Source organism: Eulemur rufifrons, chromosome 17 (genome assembly GCF_041146395.1).
Source record: "Eulemur rufifrons isolate Redbay chromosome 17, OSU_ERuf_1, whole genome shotgun sequence".
NCBI lineage: Eukaryota > Metazoa > Chordata > Mammalia > Primates > Lemuridae > Eulemur > Eulemur rufifrons.
Genome location: NC_090999.1, coordinates 79,459,076 through 79,483,430, shown reverse-complemented (window position 1 = coordinate 79,483,430; position 24,355 = coordinate 79,459,076). Strand labels below are relative to the sequence as shown.

Here is a 24,355-nt window from a genome sequence, read left to right as displayed (position 1 = left end):
TTCTTATAAAATTATACAGGTAGATTTTTTAAGTTTTCAATTAATACCTATTTTATAGAGGGAAAAACAGACTTAAGCAATTAAGTAACTTGCACAAGGTTTGCCCAGCAACTTAGTGGCAGAACCAGGATTGGAGTTTAGTTTTTCTGAGCCCATCCTCTTACTCTCTGGATAATATACTAACTCTTAGAATCCCTGTCTGTTGGGTGGAGAGATCTGTATCTATCTTTAGGTCGAGATTTTAAATTTTGTGTTCTTTGTTCTGTATTCTTACTAATTTCTAGGTTGATATATTTATTTCTGATTGAAGTATTAAAATCTATGATTGTGGATCTTATCCATTTATATAATTATGACTTTTAAATTTACGTATTTCAAAGCCATATTTGAAAGCTATGTATAATTATTAAAATATAAATATGAAATTACAAATATATATAAAGCTATGTATAATTTATATATTTTAATGATGTATATATAAGTTCAGGAATTTTAATATTCCTGGTGAATTATTTTCCTTTTTTATCATTCTATTTATTTATTTTGCCTTAAGTAATGTTTATGTATTAATATTGCTATGTGAGCTATTTTGGGAGTTGGTGTTTGACATATCTTTTCTATAACTTTATTTTCAGTGTTCCTAATTGGTTTTGTTTTGGGTGTTTTTTTTTTTTTTTTTTTTAAGCATATAGCTATAGTCTTAGGTTTTTAAAAAATTTAGCCTGCTAGTCTCTGTCTTTTAAAAGCTCTCATGCATCTGTAACAAATCAAAGTAATTCATGAATGTTACTTTTTCACAGTCCTTTAGTTGAGATAATCCAGAGAGATTAATCTGTTGAGAAAGTGAGTTTTGTTTTGTATTTTGAGTATAATACCAGTTCAAAATATAATATAAATTTCTCAGACCCAACATGGTGCTGACGGAGTAAGCTATTTGTGCATTTTAAGCTCAAACTGTGTCACTGGTGTTAGTCCTTTATCACCTTTCCATCTCTAGAGCAAACAGACTCTCTTAAGAAAGACAACATAGCTTCTTGATTATTTGAATACATTCCTTGGTTTGGAATAACAAGGACTAAGGCCGTAGAGTTCAAGTTTAGGCTTAAGGAGCTGAGAGACCGGCACGGTGGCTCACATCTGTTAATCCTACCTAGCATTCTGGAAGGCTGAGGCGGGAGGGAGGATTGCTTGAGCCTAGGAGTTGGAGGTTGCAGTGAGCTATGATGACGCCACTGCACTCTAGCTGGGGCAACACAGTGAGACCCTGTCTCAAGGAAAAAGAAAACAAGTTGAGAGATTTTTATTTTAAGGAGAAGTTGTAAAAATAATAATAATAATAATAATACAGATTTGGAATCCCTGGAAGTGACTTCTGTTTTATGCAGAGTCACGTAGGCTGTATGCAATACAATAGGGTTAGAATCTTTTAAACTAAAATAACCCAGTATATTGTTTATTAAATTTTCTAGAGCAATGAGCAAATCACTCTGAATATTCTCTTTTTTGCTCTTTATCTTATAGAGGAATAAGTCACTTAGATGACTTAAAGTGCTGACATTTTATATTTATTATTTGAATAAACAGTAAAAAATTTTTATTACATAAATAATGTGACAGTTCTTATGTTTTAAGTTATTAGGGCAAAATTCTTGTCAATTTTTTATCGCAGTGGCAAAGTAGAGCCATAAAGAAAAGATTTAGGAATAATATCTACATTCAAGGTTCAAGATGATGAACAGCTATAAAGATTCCTTGAAGGCTAAATATCTACCAAAACCTGAGGTTCCACTAAGGGAAGAATTCAAGAACGGGCAGGGTATTTTGTTCTATAATAGGATGAATAAATGAGACAAACTTAACTAAGGTAAGCTACTGAGAACAAGCCTCATAGATATTAGGCTTATCTGGACAGGGCTTTACACATGCAGATAAGTACTATATTTTCTTAAAATGGTTTTTAAGAGTTATAATTAATAAAAGCCTCTTATAGGTATAAACTAAAAAGTGGTCCAAGTTAGGAAGATAGTTAAGCTGCTGGAGCTGGTGTGTTTTACCCTTTCTTCCCCCCCCCCCAATCTCAGCTTTTCCTTACTTGTCATGTTTTTTCTATCTAAGAAAAACCCACCTTTAGCCTGCAGAAAACACTGGAAATGCTTTTGGAAAAAATATCAGAGGCATTACCTATTCCCAGGGCAGGGGTGGGCAGTGTGTATTCTCAGAATGCCCCACCCTTCCGTTACTGATGCCGGCTCTTACTCTGTGCAGTGTGGCTTCCTGCTGTGGTGCATGGCCCCGAGCCCTTCCAACGGGGCAGAACTGCTCTACAAGCGCATCATCCGTCCTTTCTTCCTGAAGCATGAGTCCCAGGTGGACAGTGTGGTTAAGGACCTGAAAGACAAAGCCAAAGAGACTGCAGATGCCATCACTAAAGAAGGTAAGACTCAGGGACAACTCCGTTGGACATACGAGAGGAGATGTGATACACTGGGTTCAGATCGTGGCCTTCTTGTCCTATCAGCTTTCCTCAGCCAAATGCCAAAGCTACTCTGGGATTTCTTTACAAAGACTTTGCCTGTTGCCCTTTACTTTTCCCAAGAGTCTTCCTCCATGCCATATTGAATGCAGTATTTAGTCAGCACGTTAGGAAAAATGACTTCCCTTGGTAGGCAATGTTTTCAAGTACAATCTCTTCTAGTTCAATTCAGGCTGACCTGTTTAGTATGCTGTTCATTTTATGGGTCCAAAAGAATTCTGTCTTTCTCAGCTCCTCTGATTCATTTATTCAACAAGTATTTATTTATTGAGGTGTTTAATACATGCCAACCATGCCTGTAGAACTGGCAGCGAACCAAAAAGGCCATACTCCATACTCCTTGAACTCATGAAGCTTACAGTCTAGTTGAGAGAGAGAGACAATAAAATTTAAAAGTTATATGGTACATTTAGCAGATGATATGGGAAAAATGAAGCAAGTAGAAAGACAGAGCTAGGGACTGAAGGATGGTTACAATTTTAAATAGAGAAATTTAGGAACTCCTCACCAAGAAGCCTGCACTGAATCAGACTTGAAAGTGGCAAAACATTACTTGAAACACAGTACTTAGAAAAGAAAAAAAAAAAAAAGAAAGACAAAGAAAGTGGCAAAACAGGGAACCATGGGGAAGAATGTCTAGAAGGAGCTGCAGATGCAGAAGCCCTGAGGTGGAAGCAACAGAAGAAGTAATCTCCAGGGACAGTAGGAGGAGACAAGGTCAGAGGTTGGGGGTGAGGCTGGAAGACAGATCACATAATGCCTTGGCTTTGGCTTTTACTCTGTGTGAGATGAGGTGCTACTGGGGAATTCTGAGTAGAGGAACATCATGATCTGTTCTGTGTTTTAATAAGATGCCTGTGGCCACTGTATTAAGAATAGACTGAAGGGGGACAAGGGAGGAAGTTGGGAGACCAGTTAAAAGGTTACTGCAGTGATCTGGCTAGAGATGATGACAGTGGTTTAGCAGTAGGGGGCAAGAAGGATCAGATTTTTGATGTATTTCAAAGGCAGAACCAATAGGATTTGCTTATGGATTGGGCACAGAGTCTAAGAGACGGGTCAAGCTTTTTAGCCTGAACAAATGAAAGGATAGAATTGCCATTGAGCTAGGGAAGACTGGGTAGAACAGATTCTGGGGGGAAGATATGGAATTCAGTTCTGGACATAAGTTTGAGGTGATACCTACTACATGGAGTATTCAGATAGCCAGTTGGATACAGATGTCAAGAGTTCATGAAATAGGTCTGGACTGTCAATATAAATTTAGGGTTCACCAGCCTATAAACAGTATATGAAGCATGAGACCGGATGAGATCACTAAGGGAGTGAGTGTGGTTAGGAAAGAGGAGGTCTGAAGACGGAACCCTGGCGACTGTCATGTTCAGAGACTGGGAAGATGAAGCAACCAGCAAAGTGGACTGACAAGGAGTGACCTTCTGAGGTGGCAAGAAGACCATGAGAGTGAGGTATCCTTGGGCCCAAGTAAAGAAAGTGTTTCAAAGAGGAGGAAGTGATCCATTGGGTCACGTTCTGCAGACAGGTCAAGTAAGGTAAGGACTGAGAACTGACCATTGGGTTTAGCAATGAGGAAGGCACCTAGTGATTTTTACAAAACAGATTTTGTGGAGTGGTGGGAACCAATACCTGACTGGAATGGATATGAGAGAATAGGAGAAAAGAAATGAGAGAATATAGACAATTCTTTTGAGAAATTTCCTGCAAAAGGGAGAATGGGACTGTAACTGGAAGAAGGAACTAGGGTCCTCAAAAAATGCCTGTTTGAAAATTAATGGGAATAATCCCATGGAGAGCAAAAAATGATGATAGGAGTGACAGGGTGAATTGCTGGAGCTTTGTCCCTGAGTGGAGCGGAGGCAGGATCTGGTGTACGAACAGAGGTTTGTTCAGAGGAGCTGGAAGTTTATGATAGCAGGAAGAAAATTAAGGTGTATTAGAGATGCTGCTAGGTGGCTAGAGGTGACTGGGAGAGTATACAAGTGATTTTCTGATTGCTTCAAATTTCTCAGTAAAGCACGAAGAAAGAGGGCCAGCGCAGAGAGGATGAGGAAGGAGATGTTGCAAAGAGGAGAAGGTATGAAATATTAATAGTTGGGTAGGACAAGATTGGCAAGGGCCAGATAACAAATATTTTAAGTTTTGTGGGCCATCTTGTCTATGTTGCACTCACCTCTGCCGTTGTGTGAAAGCAGGCAATGACAGCACACATAAATGAGTGTGGCCGCAGTTTGCTGGGCCCTCTGGAACAGCGGGAGAGTAAATGGCCTGAGACAGTGTCATGTGATTGCCAGGTGGTATTAAAGGCACATTTGAGATTTGTGTTCATGAATTTAAAAAATGAGGCCAGTTCTTGTTTGTGTTTATTTTCTCCAACCACATTCAGCTGCACGGGTACAGCTGCAGAGTAGGTGGAGAGTTGTGTCACGGTTGTGATTTTCAGCCACAACTGTGAAGTGAGAGTGGGATTGCGGAGTGGAGTGGTTAACGTTTGACATGAAATTTAACGTGTCAGGGCGTGGTGGCTCACACCTGTAGCACTCTGGGAGGCTGAGGCGGGAGGATTGCTTGAGGTCAGGAGTTCGAGACCACCCTGAGAAAGAGCAAGACCCTGTGTCTACTAAAAATAGAAAGAAATTAGCTTGCATGGTGGTCCGCGCCTATAGTCCCAGCGACTCGGGAGGCTTAGGCAAGAGGATTGCTTGAGCCCAGGAGCTTGAGGTTGCCGTAAGTTAGGCTGATGTCACAGCATTCTAGCTCGAGCAACAGAGTGAGACACTCTCTCAAAAAAAAAAAAAAAAAAAAAAAAGGAATTTAACCCGAGTAAGGATAAGGAGAGAAGTGGTGGGGAAGGACTCTGAATCAGGATAATAGGGAACTACTAAGATAAAAGGTGACGGTGGGCAAGTGGGGATGCTTGATGCAAGATTATGGAGGGGCTGCCAATTATTGGTAGTGACAAGGATCATGGCCAGGGGTAGGATGGAACATAAAGGTTATTGGAGGTGAGGAATATTAGAAGGATCATGTATATATACATGGATATTAAAATCACCAATAATTAAAATAGGAGTTGTGTTGGAGAATGACATTAAGTTAGGAGTTAAAATGTTCAAGAAATGAGGCAGAGGAGCTCAAGAGGCAGAGATGACTGGGAAGGGAAGGCTAGTGAGTGATCAAATCTGATGACATGAGATTCTGAAACTGGCAATGAAGAACAAAGACAACATCCAGACCCAGTGGTACTGGGGTCATGGGAGAAAAAAAACGAGCCACCACTTGAAAAAGCAATGTCCTCAGGGGGACAGCCAGATTTGTCTAAGAGCAGTAAGGTAAAGGAAACACTCGGAGGAATGGATGAGGATAGTGATTTTGCTAATGAAGGTCTTTGGTTCCAGAGGGTTTAGAAATTGGAGAAAGGTGAGCAGTGGACATAGACTATGGAAATTTTTTTAAAGAGCTCTGTGGTAGTTAGAACATGGGAGATGAGAGGTGTCCTGCCCACTGGGGAAGTAAGATCCCATCAAGACAGTATCTCCAGCAGCACTGACACCCAGAGGTGATACATTCCCCCATTTCTCCCTCACAGACCTCTCTCCCCTCTGGACTCCTATATGTTTTTCTACAATTTTAAGTGTTTTCTAACTTACAGCCTTCACATCCTCCCACCTTAGGATCGCCAGTTTCTTTCCAAGAGCTGCTCTGTTTCTCCCTGCCCTTAGCCTAACCAGCAACCTCTGGTGATGCCATTTCTGTTTTGTTCACCCACATTTCTTAACCTCTTGGTTCTCTTAGAAATCAATACTGTAAAATCCAATGTTACTTTGATACGATACCTTCTTAAACCGGGGCATGAGAATTAAAATAAGGAGGAATTTATATGCTTTGACACATTTTAGACTTTTCTCAAAGCTTTTGGATTCACTAGGAATTTTTACATAGAGTTAGGTAAGAGACAGACTGCAGTTTCTTCTTTGTTGTTAACTCTGTTCAGCAATTTCAATTGAGGGAAAGGAGAGCAGCAGTCAGGCAGCTGGTGGACAAGGAGGGACTCCTTGGCTCTCATCACTAAGACTCTAAGCTCCAACAAAAACCACCGCAGGCTGGGTGCGATACCTCACACCTACACCTGTAATCCTAGCACTTGGGGAGGCCAAGGCGGGAGGACTGCTTGAGGCCAGGAGTTCAAGACTATCCTGAACTAGAGCGAGACTGGTCTCTACAAAAAATAGAGAAAAAATTAGCTGGCCATGATGGCATGCGTCTATAGTCCCAGCTACTCGGAAGGCTAAAGCAAGAGAATCACTTGAGCCCAGGAGTTTGAGGTTGCAGTGAGCTATGATGATGCCACTACACTCTATCCTGGGCCACAGAGTGAGACTGTGTGTGTGTGTGTGTGTGTGTGTGTGTGTACACAAATAAAAAAACCAACCAACCAACCAATCATTGCAGTTTGTAGAATTTCATAGAAGGCCCTGGAGGCGCCCAGACAAGCTCTTCCCCCCCATCTCACACACCACACTAGTTCTTACAGCACATTCCCAGCCACTTGGGAATTAGAAAGGGGAAGGCTTAGTGTCTCACAGACGTAAGAACATTTTCTTGGTGAATGTAGTTATCTTGCCACTAACTTGAAGACTTGCGGCAAATTCTTCCCATCATAGGGAATGGTGGCTCAATGAGAGTGTAACAGTTGGCCCTCCACATCCTTGGGTTCCACATCTGCAGATTCAACCAACCACAGATTGAAAGTGTTCGAAAAAAATAAAAATTAAAAAAGTACAAGGCTCACGCCTATAATCCCAGCACTTTGTGAGGCTGAGACAGGAGGAGCACTTGAGCCCAGGAGTTCGAGGGCACCGTGAGCTGTGATTGTACCAGTGCACTCCAGCCTGGGCAACAGAGCAAGACCCTGTCTCTAAAAAAAAATATATATATATATATAATATATATAATATATATAACAACTATTTACATGGCATTCACATTGTATTAGGTGTTATAAGTAATCTAGAGATGATTTAAAGCATATGGGAGGATGTGCATAGGTTATATGCAAATACTACACCATTTTATATAAGGGACTTGAGCACGTGAGGGTTCTGGTATCTGTAGTGGTCCTGGAACCAGTGCCTCCCCCCAGCACAGATATGGATATATTTCTGGTGCTGAAAAATGAGGACTTTCTCTGATTTTTGTCACCATGGGATAAATATGATAACCTAGTTGTCACGAGATTGATATGCAGTGAAATCTTACAGTTAAGCACCCAGATACAAACAAGAATTTGATTATACAAAGGAACACTACTCCTAAGGAATCTGCTTCTTTTGATGCCTAAAGGAGGACAGAGGGTAGACAGTAACTGTCACAACAAGGAGCTAGACTAGATGACCTTGAAAAATTTTGTTCAAGTATTCAGGATTTGTGCTCTGAAAGAGGTACCTTGTCTACTTCCTAGAAACCCTCTAAGCCCCTCAGTGTGCTCTCTCCTGAGCGTGAGTCATCCAAGTTTTGTTATCTAGTAGCTACATTTAGGCATAGAGCTTATTGCAAAGAGCTATGATATATTTTTCTTTCCCCCCTAACAGCCAAGAAAGCCACCGTGAATTTACTGGGTGAAGAAAAGAAGAGCACCTAAACCACTGACTGGATGAAACCTTTCTGCCCTTTCTGTATCTTCCAATTAGAGCTTGATGTTATATTAGAGACTGTGGTATAATCATTTTAATAATGTTGCCTTGGAAACTTTTTTTTTTTAATTTTAGAATATTACAGGGGTACAAACAGTTTGGTTACACGAATTACTTTTGTACAGTTTAAGTCAAAGTTGTAAGTGTGTCCCACCCAGATAGTGTGCATTTGTACCCGTTAGGTGTGAATTTACCCATCCCTCCTCTCCCCACCACCACCTGCTTGATTTCCGTTGAATTTTACTACCATATGCACACATGAGCGTTGATCATTTAGTTCCAAAATAGTGAGTACATGTGGTGTTTGTTTTTCCATTCTTGCCATACTTAGGAGGATGGTCTCCACTTTGGAAACATTTTTGATATATTAAAAAAATGGAATGTGTTGTAAGTTTGTTTGCATACTCTAATTTAAACTTAATGCAGTGGGCAGTGTCCAAATTTTTGGAAAATATATTTTGCCTCTGGGTAGGAAAAGATGTATGCTACTATCCTGCAGGAAACATAAACTTAAAATAAAATTATATATCCCACAGGCTATGTACTTTATGGGGCTCACTCTGCATGCGTTTTCTCTGTACTTATATTTAGGATAATCTTTATGGTTCTACTTCATGTAATGTACGATTTTATATAATTCTTAAATGTTTTTAATGTATCTGTGCACTATATATAGAGAAATGTTACTGTCTGACTGTAACATGCGTAATGCGTATGGGGAAGGGGGCAGGGGAAGGTTGTATATGCTATTTATAACTTCTGTACAATAAGACCAGCTGGAGGTACCATTGTGCTGGTGTGATCTGCTAAAGAATACTTAAGAAAATTAATACAAATGATTAGTATTCAATTAGCCAGGCATGGTGGCACATGCCTAGAGTCCCAGCTACTTGGAAGGCTGAGGCAGGATTGCTTGAGCCCAGGAGTTTGAGATTATAGTGAGCTATGATGATGCCACTGCACTCCAGCCAGGGTGACAAAGCAAGATGGTGTCAATCAATCAATCAATTGTATTCAAACAAAGTAAGATATGATGTTGAATGGAGATTGGCCTGGTTGTTTTCCTAATATTGTAGCACCTGAATACCAGGACAGCTTTGTACAGCACTTAGTCACTCTAGTGATAAATGGGGAAATTTACACACCCATCAGTAGTCTATAGCTAGCTCCCAATTCCCTGTAGAACCAGTAATACTGTCTCATCTGCTTATAAGCTTTAGATTTGTCTATTAAGATGCAAAATGGAAACCATTCCTGGTTTTACCTTCAAAGCTGAGTAACATGTTGGTTTAGTCTTGTTTCTTTTCCAATCTTCTTTTTTAAACCAGTTTAAGGAAACTCCAAAGACTTCCCGCCTCTGATTACATATATGTTCTTGTTTATATCATTAGTGACAACATGCTAATGATGACACATAGCTCTAAGAGCAATTCTGGGAGAATTAAAGGAAGAATGATATAACCTGTAATCTGGGTGGTAGTGGTTACGTCAAACTGCCTTCACCTTTTTCTCTGATCTTTAAGGACAAACACAAGAGGCCTCCCTAGTTTACAAGTCAGAATCATTTGTAGACTATTTAAATGCCTTCATCTTTATTCTTGTTTTGATACATTGCTTATGACTACATAGTTTAAGTACAGAATAAAGTTAAAGTGAATGCCTCCAACTCAATTGGCCAAATAGTTTACAGAGTCTTGACTTGTTTAGACCATAAAAATCTTTACACCATACTACTAGGATTCTTTTGAATTAAATTAAACTATATTAAAACAAGTGTATAACAAAACTAACAAGATTAAATATCCAGCCAGTAAAATATTTTTTAAGGCAAATAAAGATGATTAGCTCACCTTTAGATGACAATCAGGAAAGATGACAATGATGTCTCGTGATATAAAAAATACTAAAGATATCAAAAATAAGGGACAGTATCACCAAAATATTATAATAATATAGAGCACAGCATTTACTTTTTTCTGGAAAAAATAGTGGTGAATATTAGGCATCTTATTAAAAGAAAAAAAAACCTTTTTAGAAAGCAAGCAGAATTGTTATTGGGAGAAAATCAAGCTTTAGATTAAAAAAAAAGTATCTCAAGGAGTATTTCAATCCTTTTCCCATAAATAAAAGTACACTTTTCTTGTTGGCAGAAAAATGAAAATTAGCAACTTCTATCATATAGAATATATAGTCAGTTAGTATACAGAATATATTATCAGACAAGACAGGAGGCATAAAAGTTACTGTTGCTCATAATTTTAGGCTAAAAATGGATATAATTATATCCATTTTAAAATAATTATATCCATTTTAAAACTACTTAAGTAAAATATATTCTGAATGCAATTTTTTTGACCTCTTGGTATCACTGCTTTCTCCTATACAAGAAATTTAAGTTACTATTTTGGGCAGGTGAAGTGTAAATGTTAATGGCAAGAGAAGTTATGAGTTGAACAATTCTGTCTCATATTATTTCCCAAATAAAATACTGCCATGGCTGGAGTATTTGAAGAACTAATTGAGTCTGTGTCTGGCTAGAAGACAAACATTTTTACGTGAATAGTATCTCAAGGGTATGTAAAGTTACAGAATTCCTGCTAAGCAGATTAAATTTTTCAAACCAAGGAAAAAATTCCTGCAGCAGTTATTCCCTATCTTGACGGCTTCAATCATTCAGATCAACAAACATACTGCTATTCTGGGGAGAGTCTTCTACCCATAGCCTGAAGAAAATGGGCATAGCCTTTAAGTAAGTTATCACCTATCCTGAGGATGTGATATATTGAATAGAAATGGATGTAAATAAAATTCAGATCTCGAGATATCTGTTATGTTTCATTGTATTTTGTCTGTGTGTGTGTGTGTGTGTGTGTGTGTGTGTGGTGGGGGGGGGGAGGGTTCCCTAGCCCAGAATTATTTAAGCAAAATTTTAAGTAAATACAGATAAGTGAGCCATAACACTGTTGATTATTCCTCACGTGGCTTATAATTTTCCCCTGGTGGTTACTGTTTACCAAGGAAAAGAAAATACACCAACCTAAAAGTTTCTACCAATAATTAGCACTATTTAAAGGAAACTTAAACCACTGCTTTCTACCTGTACATTGCATTACAAAGACTCATGATAGTGTACTGCACACATTTTGATGTGGTAAACATTTCTTACATGTGTCTCCAAATAATTCTGTACTAAGAATAAATAACTTGAGAATTTTATTAAAAATACCTACTTTTTTTTTCTTTTTTATAGGGACAGGGCCTTGCTCGCCCAGGCTGGACTGCAGTGGCATGATCATAGGCCACTGCAACCTTGAACTCCTGAGCTCAAGAAACCCTCCCATCTCAGACTCCTGAGCAGCTGGGACTACAAGACTATATAGCACACACCACTGCTGGCTTTTTTTTTTTTTTTCTTTTTTGAAGATGGGATCTCACTATCTTGCCCAGGCTAGTCTTGAACACCTGGCCTCAAGCGATCCTCCTACCTCAGCCTCCCAAAGTGCTGAGATTACATGCATGAGCCACCACCCTACTTCTGAAACGTTTGCTTTGGTCAGCTTCAGCTCCTACATCTGCTTTATGTCTATATGTCTAGAATCATGGTGTTTAAAATAACACAGGTACGATTCATATCCTTAGCCATCAAATATTAATACTATAGTTCTATATAGCATGGTAGGAAAGTAAACATATTTGAGAATATGAGAAGTTTTTCCTGGGCTGGGCACAGTGGCTCATGCCTGTAATCCTAGCACTTCGGGAGGCCGAGGTGGGAGCACTGCTTGAGGTCCGGAATTCAAGACCAGCCTGAGCAACATAGGGCGACTGTGTCTACAAAAAATAGAAAAATTAGCCAGGTGTGGTGGCATGTTCCTCTAGTCCCAGCTCCCAGCTACTCGGGAGTTTAAGGCAGGAGGATTGGTTAAGCCCAGGAGTTTGAAGTTGCAGTGAGCTATGATCATGCCACTGTCTTCATGCCTGGGCAACAAAGTGAGACCATGCCAAAAAAATTTTTTTTTTCTGGCTCATTACTATAATATTGACTCTTAAAGACTCTTACAACACAACCTCATAGAGAATTTAAGGAATTTCTTTGGTTAGATTAATCGTTCTTCTCAAACTTCAGTGAGCATCAGAATTTATCGGGATGAGGATCGGGGGCACGCTATTAAAACAGATCGCTAGGCCCTATCCTCAAAGTTTCTGACTTGAGTATGTCTGGGAAGGGGCTGCAAATTTTGCGTTTTCAACATCCCAGGTGATGTTGATGGTCCAGGAATCAGATAAAACCACTGGGTTAGGTAAATGCTGTCTTAACACTTAGTACACAGACTGGGTTTTCAGACCTGGCTGCACATTAGAATCACCTGAGAACCTTTCCAAAACTACTGATACCTGTCCCCACTAGGAGAAATTCTGATTTAATCAATGTACTGTGGTACCCAAGTACCAGTATGCTTTATAAACTCTTCAGGTGATGCTAGTATGTGGCCAGGGTTGAGAACCACTAGTAGAGACTACTAATGAGGGCAAGAACCCCAAGGTCTAGAGAGTTTCCTAGCTATTAATACTTAGTTCAACTGGTATCAGTTTCCCACCATTGCTGTAAGAAGCCACAAATTTAGAGGCCTAAAACTACACAAATGTATTATCTGGAGGTTAAACATTCAAAATGGGTTGGCTGGGCTGCATGCCTTTTGGAGACTCTAGAGGTGAACTCATTTCCTTGTCTTTTCCAACTTCAAGACACTGCCTGCATTCCTCGGCTCGTGGTCCCATTACTCTGCCTTCCACTTCTGTCATCACAACTCCTGACTCTGGCTTTCGTGTGTCTCTCACAAGGACCTGATTGTGAAATTAGGCCCACCTGGATAATCCAGCATAATCTCTTCAACTCAAGATTCATAATCTGCAAAGCCCTTTTTGCCATGTAAGGTTAACATAGTTACAGGTCTCGAGGATTAGAATGTGGACATCTTTGGGATGGACATGATTCTGCCTACCACACCTGGTCTATCTTTGACTATACAGAGTCACCCCCACCACCAGAAAATTGCAAAGAGCAATTTTTTTTTTTAAAAGAGACAGAGTCTCACTCCGTTGCCTAGGCTGGAGTGCAGTGGCAAGATCATGGTTAATGTTGCAAGGTAGCTAAAGTAAGGAGGATTGGTGAAAAACTACTCTATCCCCATCCAGGTAAAACAACAACAACAACAACAACAACAAAAAACAACGAGGTTTATCCTCTGGAGAGAGTAAAAGGATCTCTGGAGTGGGAAACAGCAGAGTTGAGAGAGAGAGATTGTATTTAAAACAAGGTGGAATGACTAAACGCTGAGACCAATTTCCCCCACGTAGCCTTCTCCCACTAAGCTCCCAGAACCCTAACAAGCAAACTTTATCCTCCTGGAATATTGTAAGACTCCTCTCTGGGGAAGTGGATCACCTCTGATATTGGAAATTCTCCCAAAGGCATCCCAGCCAGATGCCTTTGGGAGAATTTAGTGAAGCACACAGGTCGCAAACCCTTCTTATGTGTTCAGAACTTCCAACTAACTTTTGGTCTTTTGCTTTTAAACCAGCAAATCACTTAACATGGGATCAAAATAAAAACAGAAAAAAAGGGACTTGAAAATGATAAGAATATAAATCATACCTTCTGAGAAATAAGAAGTTACATCCATGAAATATTATAAGAATAGAGTGCTAGAAAAAGGGAACATGCAGATAACAAAAAACTGCCTAGAGAAGCTGAAAAGATAAATGGAAATCCAATAGAAAGGTTCGAAGATGAAGCTGAAGAAATCTAAGCATCAGACTACAAAGGAAAAAACAAGTAAATAAGAGGGGAAAAAAGAAAATTTGAACACAATGCCAGCAATTCTAATATTCAAATAAGGAGTTCCAAGAAAAGTCAGAAGGGGAGGAAAACCATCGATGAAATTTTGAGAAAAATTTGCCTGAACTGAAGAATGCAAATTCCCAGATTGAAAGTTTGCTTGTTACCCAGAACAATGGGCAAAAAAGAAAGACCCATACAATATTGTGATATTTCAGAATACTGAGAACCAAAATCATGATTATGAACAAGAATAGTTTGAACTTCCCTTCAGCTACAAGAGATCAGAGGACCATAAAGCAATAACCTTGACCTTCTGAAACAAAATGATCTCCAATTCTAATCCTATACCCAGTCAAACAATGTAAGGGTAGAATAATGACATTTTCAGATATGTAAGGTCTAAGAACATTTACCTCCCTTGCACTTTTCTCAGGAAGATCCTGAAGATGAGCTATACAAAACAAAGGAGTAATGCAAAAAATAAGACGACCTAGGATATATGAGTACACATCTCTGAAACAGGAAAGCATGAAATTGAGTCACAGCGAGGAGAGAATCCAGAGTGAAGCTGTGCAGTAGGTCTAAAGGGTAAGGGTTTAGAGCCAGGTTGGCTGGGTGCGGTGGCTCACGCCTGTAATCCCAGCTACTCAGGAGGCTGAGATGGATCACTTCAGCCCAGGCCTTCGAGCTACCACGCCACTGCTCCTAGGCAACAGAGTGAGACACTATCTCAAAATAAAGATGAAATTAATAAACTACCTGATGTGAATCAGCTTTGTGAAAGGACATTCTGACGACTGATAATTTGTGGTTCAATTAGTGGTATTTAGAAATCTAAGCAAATGAAAGAATATTTAATTGCAAAGAAAATAAGAAGTCCAGAAAAACTAAGATAACCAGAGGGTACTTCAGTGTTTCTCAAACTTTAATGTGCAGAAGAATCACCTGGAGATCTTGTTCGATGCGTTAGAATTCTGTGCTAGGGCTGAAGATTCTGCATTTTTCACAAGCTTTCAGGGGAGGCCAGTGCTACTGGTCCCCAGACCATACTTTCGAGTAGCAAAGGTGCTACGTGGCTCAGGTGTGAATGTAATGGATGATAAGAACGTAAACTCTGAACAGTGATTAAAATTATGAAATATATTGGTAGGATGCAAAGATGAGAAACATGCAAGTGTGTCTCGGGGGAGAAAAGAGGAAGGAAAACTGGATCCTCCTCTTCTACAGACAGAAGTTAATGCCTAAAACTGAAACAAACTGTGAAAAACTAGCTGGCTCTTTAAATTATGTACAAGTATAATTTTGATAAAGTTCTTAAAAAGTGGGCAAGGGATGTGAACACAAATCATTGAAATGGATACAAACAGCACTTCCGCATATGAATAAATGCTCAACCTTGTTAATTAAGATTCCATTTTTCAGCCAGGCAAGGTGGAGTGTGCCTACAGTCCCAGCTACTGGGCAGGGTCGCTTTACCCAGGAGTTTTGAGTCCAGCCTGGGCAACACAGTGAGACCCCATCTCTACAAAAAATTTTTTAAATTAAAAAACTTTTTAAAGATTCCATTTTTCACTTATCAATTGGCAAAACAGAAAAGTTTGATTTTGCACCAATTTCAACAATGTGAAGAAACAACAATACACTGTTACAATAATAGTTCTCAAACATTCTGTTTTAGTGTTTTATGTTGCTATATAACAGAATATCACAGACTGAGTAATTTATAACGAATAGAAACGTATTTGGCTTATGGTTGGAGATGAGGAAATCCAAGAACATGGCACCAAAATCTGGCGGAGGCCTTCATGCTGCATCATCCCATGGCGGAAGGTGGAAGGGCAAGGGGTGTGCTCAAGACAGCAAGAGAGCTGGCCAAATTCCACTTTGTAACAAACCCACTCCTGAGATGATATTAATCCATTTAGAAGGTGGAGTCCTGATGGCCCAGTCACCATCCACCTCTCAACACCAACACAATGGCAATTAAATTTCAACATGAGTTTTGGAAGGGACAAACCACAGCACTGACAATCCTTACTGCCCCATAACTAAAACAGTTTTAGATTCCAGTCATCTTTTTTTTTTTTTTTTTTGAGACAGAGTCTCACTCTGTTGCCCAGGCTAGAGTGAGTGCCGTGGCATCAACCTAGCTCACAGCAACCTCAGACTCCTGAGCTCAAGCGATCCTCCTGTCTCAGCCTCCCGAGTAGCTGGGACTACAGGCATGCGCCACCATGCCCGGCTAATTTTTTCTATATAGATTTTTAGTTGTCCATATAATGTCTTTCTATTTTTAGTAGAGACGGGGGTCTCACTCTTGCTCAGGCTGGTCTCGAACTCCTGACCTCGAGCGATCCACCCGCCTCGGCCTCCCAGAGTGCTAGGATTACAGGCGTGAGCCACCGCGCCCGGCCCCAGTCATCATTTTGCGATAAATCTTTTAAATTGGCTACCCCAGTATGCATTCTCAGCTACTTTCTTCCTTAGCTGCTTTGACTGTCACAACTGAAAAAGCTCTAAACAGTAGTAGTCTCCCTTATCTGTGGTTTCACTTCCCGTGGTTCCCATTACCCCTAGTCAACCGAGGTCTGAAAATAGGCAAGTATAGTACAATGAAATATTTTGACTGACCACATTCACGTAATTTTTAGTACAGTATAACTGTTCTGTTAGTTATTGTTGATAATATCTTACTATGCCTAACTTATAAATTAAAACTTCATCATAGGTATGTAAGCATAGGAAAAAACATAACATACATATAGGGTTTGCTACTATCCACTGCTTTAGGCATCCACTGGGAGTCCTGGAATGTATTCCCTGTGGATGAGGGGTACTACTGTATTCATTTTCCCAGCGTCCTTTGCAGCCAGAGATAGACATGTGCCACAGCTGTCAATAATGAAACTTAAGTGAAAGTCTGCTGAGAGGAATTCTGAGAAATCTCTTGCTTTCCTTTTAAAGGAGGACAAAAGTGGCTGACACAGCTATCTTTTCTTCTTGACTTGAACTCTTATGTAAGTGTCAGCCCGTTTACAAGCTTGAGACATCAATCATAAGGATGTCAGAAATATGCCATGGAAAATGGGAGTGGAAAAATACAAAGAAGGCATCACTGAGAGCTGAAACAGCACCTGTAACAACCTTCTTTGGATTTCAAGTTATTCAAAAAAAATAAAATAAACTGTAGCTCAAGTCTCTTGTTTTCTGTTATACAAACACATTCCTAAGTGATAATTTTCCCAAAAAGGGCTGCTAAGAATTGTTTTACACATACTCGCCCAATATTTATTTCTAAATCAAATATATAAACTGCTATACTATTATGCTCACTATAAAACATAACAGAAATTGTTAGAGTGAAAAAATAAGTAGAAATTCTAACACTCCATCTTGCACACCAATAGATCATCTTCATACAGATAGGATGTATACTCCCATTTAAAGCTCCATAACTCTGGGTTTGCTTATTTTGAAATCAATTGGGATTGTTTGACCACAAGCAATAAAAAATGTAAAGAAAATACCATTTACTGGAAATATTAGTATGTGAGGTAGCTCACAGAATTCAAGGAAAAGCTAAACCAGCCCTCAGGAAGAACAGCAATCAGGATAGCTCAAAATCACCGCTTTCAGAAACCGTACTTTGAAATAAATTCAGAAGCACCAACTCAATATAGTTTCTTGAAAGAAAGTATACCTGAAGGTGTTAAAAGCATAGGTAATTTTAGAACTTCAATGAAAACAACGTTCTAAAAACCATAAAATAAACAAATTTAAAGCTTAAAATCCAGGACTTTTCCTATGTCAAAAAACTAGCAATTGAACAATTCAATTACAGTAACAGATTAAAAGAATATGATCTACAGACTGGCTGTTCATAGACCCCACTCCCACCTTCAAGAGGACTTACCACTTTCTTCTAGTTTTAGGCTTACTGTTGAAGCTCCCATTACCTAGTTTATTCTCTTTAATTACCTCCTTTACTGGCATTAAGTAGTTCATAAGCAAAAGCTGCAAAAGTCAGTTCCAAATTTTATTTCATTAACTTAAAAGGTGAATAAAATGTGTATTTCAAATCTCATTAAACGTATTTACCTGAAACATACATTTACATAGAAGACAAACAGATACAGGATTTCAAGTAACTTATTGAATAGTCCATTGTCCATTTAAAAATATTCTTCCTTCCACAAAAACTCTACATTGAAAGACAAAAAAAGAAACCTTTTTTACTGCATAAAAGCTAGATGCAAAGTTCTGATGTAGATTTATTTCATTGTCAACTCTGATGATGATGGGAGGCACGAGTATGCATAGTTCAGTAAAAAAATGCAAACAAAGAGCTTCTGTTTCTCTCAGATACAAATTAGAAGCCTCCATTCATGTCTCTTGGAGTACTATCACATAAATGATGCTCATACTAGGTCACTTCTTCTTCTTTCCTTTCCCTTTTTTACTTCCCTCTCCTTGCTGAAGACTTTGGTCACCAACTCCTGTTTTTTGTGTCCTTGTTTTTAGTTTAGGTATCATTTCCGCTGCGTACAACATTACTGACTTACCTAGGAACCAGAAGTTAGGCTTAGTGTGTAATCTGAGAAATAAGACATAAAAGGTCATTATCTTTAATATCATAAAGTCCACAAAACTATCATATCAAGAAAATTGATTCTCACCATCCATGGAATGTGTAAAAAAAAAAAAAAAAAAGAAAATTGAGGTAATTTAAAAAAAAATCAAATGACCGTGAAGACAGTGACTTGCTCAAGTGGGGGCCTCTACTGGAGAAAGTTTACTAAGAGCGAGAACAATGATGAAAATATTTAAGTAAACAAAAATCAAAATGTAAAACAGTAAGTTTGAGACAAAAATTTTGGTCTTTGTCCTAGTAATTGGTTTGAAGACCAAAATATATCTAAATATAAGTTGGAAAGAGTCAGAATATCATTGCATCTTAGGCTACAGAAACACAGGGTCTCTCAATTTTATAACAAAAATCAATGTCATTAGGCTACAGCAGATTTTACCTACCTTCCTTGCCCTATCAAGCTCCTCAGCTTTCCTCTCTTTTTACAATGTTACTAGTTTCTTATTGGAAACAGGAAGTCACATCTTTTCAACCACAATATTTGCCACTATTTTATTTACTGGTCAAATCAAAAGGTTTTTGTTTATTTTTAGTCTTTTGAGATATAGTATAGGAAAATATGACAGAGAAGGAAAAAAAATCAGAATATACTGTCACTCCTGAGTCAAAATCTTAAGTTTGTAGCAATACTTACCAATCCTGACAGGTTTTGATACATAAAAACCAAACTATTTTAATTCAAGTAAAAACAAGTTGTCAGACTTGTTTACCTGAATTAAATGGAAGAGTTTAATTAAATGGAAGAGTTTAATTAAACTGAAGGAGTTATTAAACTGAAGAAAAACTTCTTAAAAAGTGAATTGCTCCATTTATAAAAATTAAAATATACTTTTTAGAAACAAAAATTCAGAAAAATAAAGAATATGTAAATAAACACTTATCTTTCCTAAACCTAGAACATTTTGTTATACTGATGACCAGTTTTATTGTATTGTTGTTTTTCATGAAATAAAACACGAGATGATGCTATAGTCTTCTCTGACTATCACCCAATCTCTACTCCCTACCCTCTGCTCACCATTAGGTAACTAATTATCTTAAGAGTGGGTGCTTCCTTCCAGTCTGTTTCAAAAACATTTATATCAACAGATAATATTACCTATAAATCTATCAATAAGTAATAGTAATATTTGGTAAACTTACCTAAGTGGTACCACACTATGCATATCTCTTGCTTTTTTCACTCAATATTGCTTTTTAATGATAGAAATTACAATTAACAGACCTGAAGGGTCTCTAAGATCTGAAATGGCAAGTAACATCCAACTGCTGAATAATTTTATACTTTTAACTTGGAAGCAATGATGGATTTCCAGAGGTTCATAAAATGTTCACAAAAACAATTGTTTCTGAAAAACAATTAGTAGGGTTTATCACATTCTCAAAGAGGTCCTTAACCCTCCCTTTTCCAGATTAATCTGTAGAATGCAATCTCTGATTTTTACCTTTCAGTTTTAGAACTCTTTTTTTGTATTGTAGAGGAATAACCTATCCCCGAACCCTATTTATTCATTTAAAAAAGCTTACGTGACGGAAACTGTACAAGACAGAGGCTGCCATCTTCCTGTTTAAGCTGAACCCGGACTCTGCCTCTGTATTGGACATCACGATTCCATTCTCTAGAGTACATTTTATTTTTCTAATATAAATAAAACAAAAGAAACAGGCTTTAAGAAAGTTATTACATCAATGAGTATGTAAAATAACGAAGAAAGAATGACATCATACCTCAAGAAATACGTTAAGTCCAACTGCTGAGCATACATCTTGAATCTCTGTAGCTGTAGGATTTTCAACAGCCTGAACAGTTAAAAACAAAAACACGATAGCTAAGCTTTAGGTAGATATCACATAGTGTTGTATATATAAAATACTATAATCAAAACACATCAAAACCCTACCTTTTCTTTTTTACTAGGTACAGATGTTTCAACTGTAATTTAAAAAATTCCTGGGAGTAACACTGATACATACATATGTGTCTGTCTCTGCCTTTCAACAGAACATAGACTTCTGAGGGCAGGTATTTTGTTCACCAGTGTATTCCCCAGCACCTAGCATGGTATTTTAAACATAGTAGGTGCTTAGTGGATATTGACTATTTAAACAATGACACATACAACTACTTTAGAAAACTGGCAGTATTTACTAAAGCTGAACATATGCATTTCCTATGGCTTTGCAATTCCATCCCTAGGTGCATTCAACAGAAGTGCAAAAATATGTTCACTAAAATACAAGCTCAAGAATGTTCATAGCAGCACTATTTATAACAGCCTCAAACTAGAAACAACCCAATTATCCATCAAGAGTAGCAAGGACTGTAGTATAGTCACAAAATGCAATACTATACAATAATGGTTTTCAGCAGGGGAATTCCAACCCCCTACCTCCAAAAAAAGACATTTGGCAATGCTCGCAGACATTTTTGATTGTCAAAACTGGGGATGCGAAGGTGGAGGACTTGTCATCTAGTGGGTAGAGGCCAAGGATACTGCTGAACATCTTAAAATGTACAGGACAGCTCCCTAAAACAAAGAGTTATCTGGCCCAAAATGTCAAAGATGCTGCTGCTGACAAACTTTGCTACAGAGCAATGAAAATTCAACTACACTCAAAAATGTGGATAAATTTCATAAGCTTAAAGTTCAGTGAAGAAAGAAACAAAAGTACATAATTCCATTTATGTAAGATTCAAAAACAAGCAAAAGCAATCTTTGATGTTGGAAGTCAGGACAGTGGTTATCCTTGCATATGTGAGCCTATGTGAGCATATGTGGAGGGAGGGGACAGTGACTAGAAGGGGATATAAAGGAATCTTCCTGGATACTGGTAATGTTTTCTAATTAGGGTACTGGTTACTCAGGTGTAGCACTTTGTGAAAATTCACTGCTTCAGACCAAGTTACCTTTAATCTATCATTATATTACAAAATATAAATGACTCCTTAAAAACAGAATATGATATCAATTTTAAAAATAAAAAGCTTCTACAAAAGCCTTCACTTGGCATTAGGCACTTTCCAAACTCAAGCCACCACGCCAACTAAAAACTTGGGTTTTCCTATCCAGAAAATACAAGGAAGAATCATATCTTTTAAAACTTTAACAGTCTACTTTTAAAAAGTATTAATTTTAAAGCAACTTTACCCCTCTCAAGAAAAAAAAAAAAAAAAAGAGATAATGAAGATAACAGGGCTGAATTTTCGGCAGGTCTTTTTCACATACTTTTAAAAAACCCCACTGCATTCTAAGCATTATATTGTACAATGCCATAATTTTAATTTCCTTTACTAAGGTGAAAATTGTCATGATTGGCTTAGAAAAAGAAGTGTAAACTCTACAGACCCCGGCCCCCAGCACACACACACTTCTTTGCAAACACAGGCTCATTAAGAACAATTTTTTAAAAATCCCTTCAGCTATAAATTAATGTTTTTCTGGTTTCACCAATACTAAAGAAAGCACCCCAGTTCTTGGCTGCTGTTCTCCTCAAGCCCTAAGCAAATGCAGTGAAGTCTAAGAAGCCCTTGTGGCCCTAAAGGGACAACTCCCCCCAACCCCTCAAGGACTGAGGTGCCAGCCACCCGCTTACCTTACTGATGGGGATCCGCCTTCCTTCTGCGATGGTCTTCTTGTTATTTAAATAGGCAGGATAGATACAAATAAACCTGCCACAGACAAAGCGCATCCTATATCACTAGATCGGTATTTCCAAAAATTCATTCATCCAGTCCCTAGTCATCACCATCGCCGGTGTACACCTATATTATTTGCTTAACAGTTTTTCTCTAAATTACAACCTTTAACTTAAAAAGGAAACGTTATTATTCACTACCTTGAATGGAAAAAATAAAAGTTAAAACCTTAGATAGGAAAAAAAAAATAGAGACAAAACAATGTGGTAACTGTTACATTAGACACAGCTACCTGTCACAAGTTCCTGAGGGGTGGGCCTTGCCCTCAAAAAAAAAAAAAAAAAAGAGTACGGTGTAAGAGGCATTAAAAACTTTAAAGAACTCATACGAGCCTTTCTGAATGTAACAATTAAAAGAACACATTTCTCAGATTCTGTTACTTAGTATCATGCCCACATAACACCCAGAGCCCTTTAGCTCGCGCACAGGTAAACACTCAACTACCTAAGGTCGGAATTTCGGAGGACCCGCGAAAAGCCTACTTATTGCTGCAGAATTCCCGGAGGAACGGGCAGCCGGGGGAAGGCGAGGCGCGCAGCCTGCGGCCCAGGCCGAGCTCAGGGCCGAGGGTTGGAGAAGGGCGGCGACTCAGGCCGAGCTCAGGGCCGAGGGTTGGAGAAGGGCGGCGACCCAGGCCGAGCTCAGGGCCGAGGGTTGGAGAAGGGCGGCGCGGCACCCGCGGCATCGCAGCAAGCCCCTTCTTTTCTCAGGACCCACCTCCCCAGGACCCACCTGTCCTGGTCGGCCGGGGACCGCGCGGCTGCGCAAGCCATCCTCACAGAGGTCTACACGGCGCCAGCACAAGACTCGCAGGCAGAAAACCGACCGGAACTCGGCTTTGAGTTTCTCAGACAGCTAGCTCTTCCGGCGGAAGTCCTGCCCCGCTAAAGCGGCTCCACGTCCCTGGTTTTTCACTGCCCGTTTGTTCCAGCATCCGTCGCTTGGCGTCAAGCTCTCTAGTCTCTGACGTGGCGCGAAGACCTCTCCTCTCGCGAGATGATCGTGGAAGCCGTGATCCCTTCCTTTCCCAAATCTCGCAACGTTATAAGCGCATGCGCCGTGGCTAGACAGGGCTTAGTAGTTTACGCTCTCGCCTAGTTACTGGCTGCCAAGAGTGGGTGGTGCTGGGCATCCTCACTTGAGGCGCAGTGCTGTAGCGGGCAAATCTGTGTACTTCGGAGCGCAAGTACATGTTAGAGCAGGCAAGGAAATGCTCTTTATGTTTACTTTTTATGTGCCCCTGGGCCCGACAGCTTACTCTCAACTCAGCAAAAGGGGATGATTATAGTGGTGAAACTTGCAAAATTACTGACACTGTTTCAGTGTACTGTGTTAATGTTAGAAACGTGATTAGTCACCTTTTAGACTTAAGAGGGACACCTTCTACCCTAAATTTCACTATAGGCCTACTTTGTTTTATTGCACTGCGCAGATATTGCATTTTTACACATTTAACGTTATTGGCAACCCCAGGGTCAAATAATCACCATTTTTCAACACAATGCACTAACCTTGTGTCTTTTTGTCACATTTTGGTAATTCTTGAAATATTTCAGACTTTTTCATCGTTATATCTTATAGTGATCAGTGATCTTTGTTGTTACTGTTGTAATTGTTTCGGGACACCATTGAGACAGGGAACTGACAGATACTGCTTTGGGCATTGCTGTAGTATTGCCTAGTGGAGTCTGGAATTCTCAAAACAAAGTTTCAAATTACTCAAATCAAAACAGGATGGAGGCAGGGCAAGTTCCAACCAGTTAGAACCAAGCCGGTGAAACAATATCCTCCATGAATATTCCTCCCCTCATTTAGCCTATAATTAAACCCTTGCTTACATAGAAAGGCCGCAGGAACCAGGGGGCTGGTTTTCTTCTGCAGGGAGAACTTTGCTCTGCTCTGTCTGTGGTGTAGACTTTCTATAGTT

General features: G+C 39.1%; 2 protein-coding genes across 4 annotated transcripts in view; one reads left to right on the top strand and one right to left on the bottom strand.

The window, feature by feature from the left end:
* REEP5 (receptor accessory protein 5) overlaps positions 1-10,522 on the top strand; it is a 38,492-nt gene extending 27,970 nt beyond the window's left edge. The window contains exons 4-5 of the mRNA XM_069492837.1: positions 2,266-2,434; positions 8,140-10,522. Coding sequence (XP_069348938.1) covers positions 2,266-2,434; positions 8,140-8,189 — 219 coding nt within the window. The 3' untranslated portion in view covers positions 8,190-10,522. The remainder of the gene's footprint in view (positions 1-2,265; positions 2,435-8,139) is intronic.
* Positions 10,523-18,133: 7,611 nt separating this feature from the next.
* Positions 18,134-23,328, bottom strand: SRP19 (signal recognition particle 19). Of its 3 annotated transcripts, none has more exons than XM_069492373.1 (5): positions 23,161-23,325; positions 22,326-22,401; positions 20,460-20,531; positions 20,259-20,370; positions 18,134-18,645 (listed from the first exon to the last, which is right to left on the bottom strand). In XM_069492373.1, the coding sequence occupies exons 1-5, from the start codon at positions 23,199-23,201 to the stop codon at positions 18,512-18,514; spliced, it is 435 nt and encodes a 144-aa protein (XP_069348474.1). In that variant the 5' UTR covers positions 23,202-23,325; the 3' UTR covers positions 18,134-18,511. The 3 variants fall into 3 exon arrangements, with proteins under 3 accessions (XP_069348474.1, XP_069348475.1, XP_069348476.1); XM_069492375.1 differs by lacking the exon at positions 18,134-18,645 and adding an exon at positions 18,646-18,677 and having other exon boundaries at positions 23,161-23,328; XM_069492374.1 differs by lacking the exon at positions 20,460-20,531 and having other exon boundaries at positions 23,161-23,326.
* Between the last annotated feature and the right edge of the window lie 1,027 nt (positions 23,329-24,355).

Coding starts and splice junctions, on each gene's coding strand:
- SRP19 (XM_069492373.1), bottom strand. CDS start 23,201: ATGGCTTGCGCAGCCGCGCGGTCCCCGGCCGACCAGGACAG. Junction 20,532..22,325: donor GGCGGATCCCCATCAGTAAG/GTAAGCGGGTGG, acceptor TTAACTGTTCAG/GCTGTTGAAAATCCTACAGC. Junction 18,646..20,258: donor TCTTGTACAGTTTCCGTCAC/GTAAGCTTTTTT, acceptor TCTGGTTCCTAG/GTAAGTCAGTAATGTTGTAC.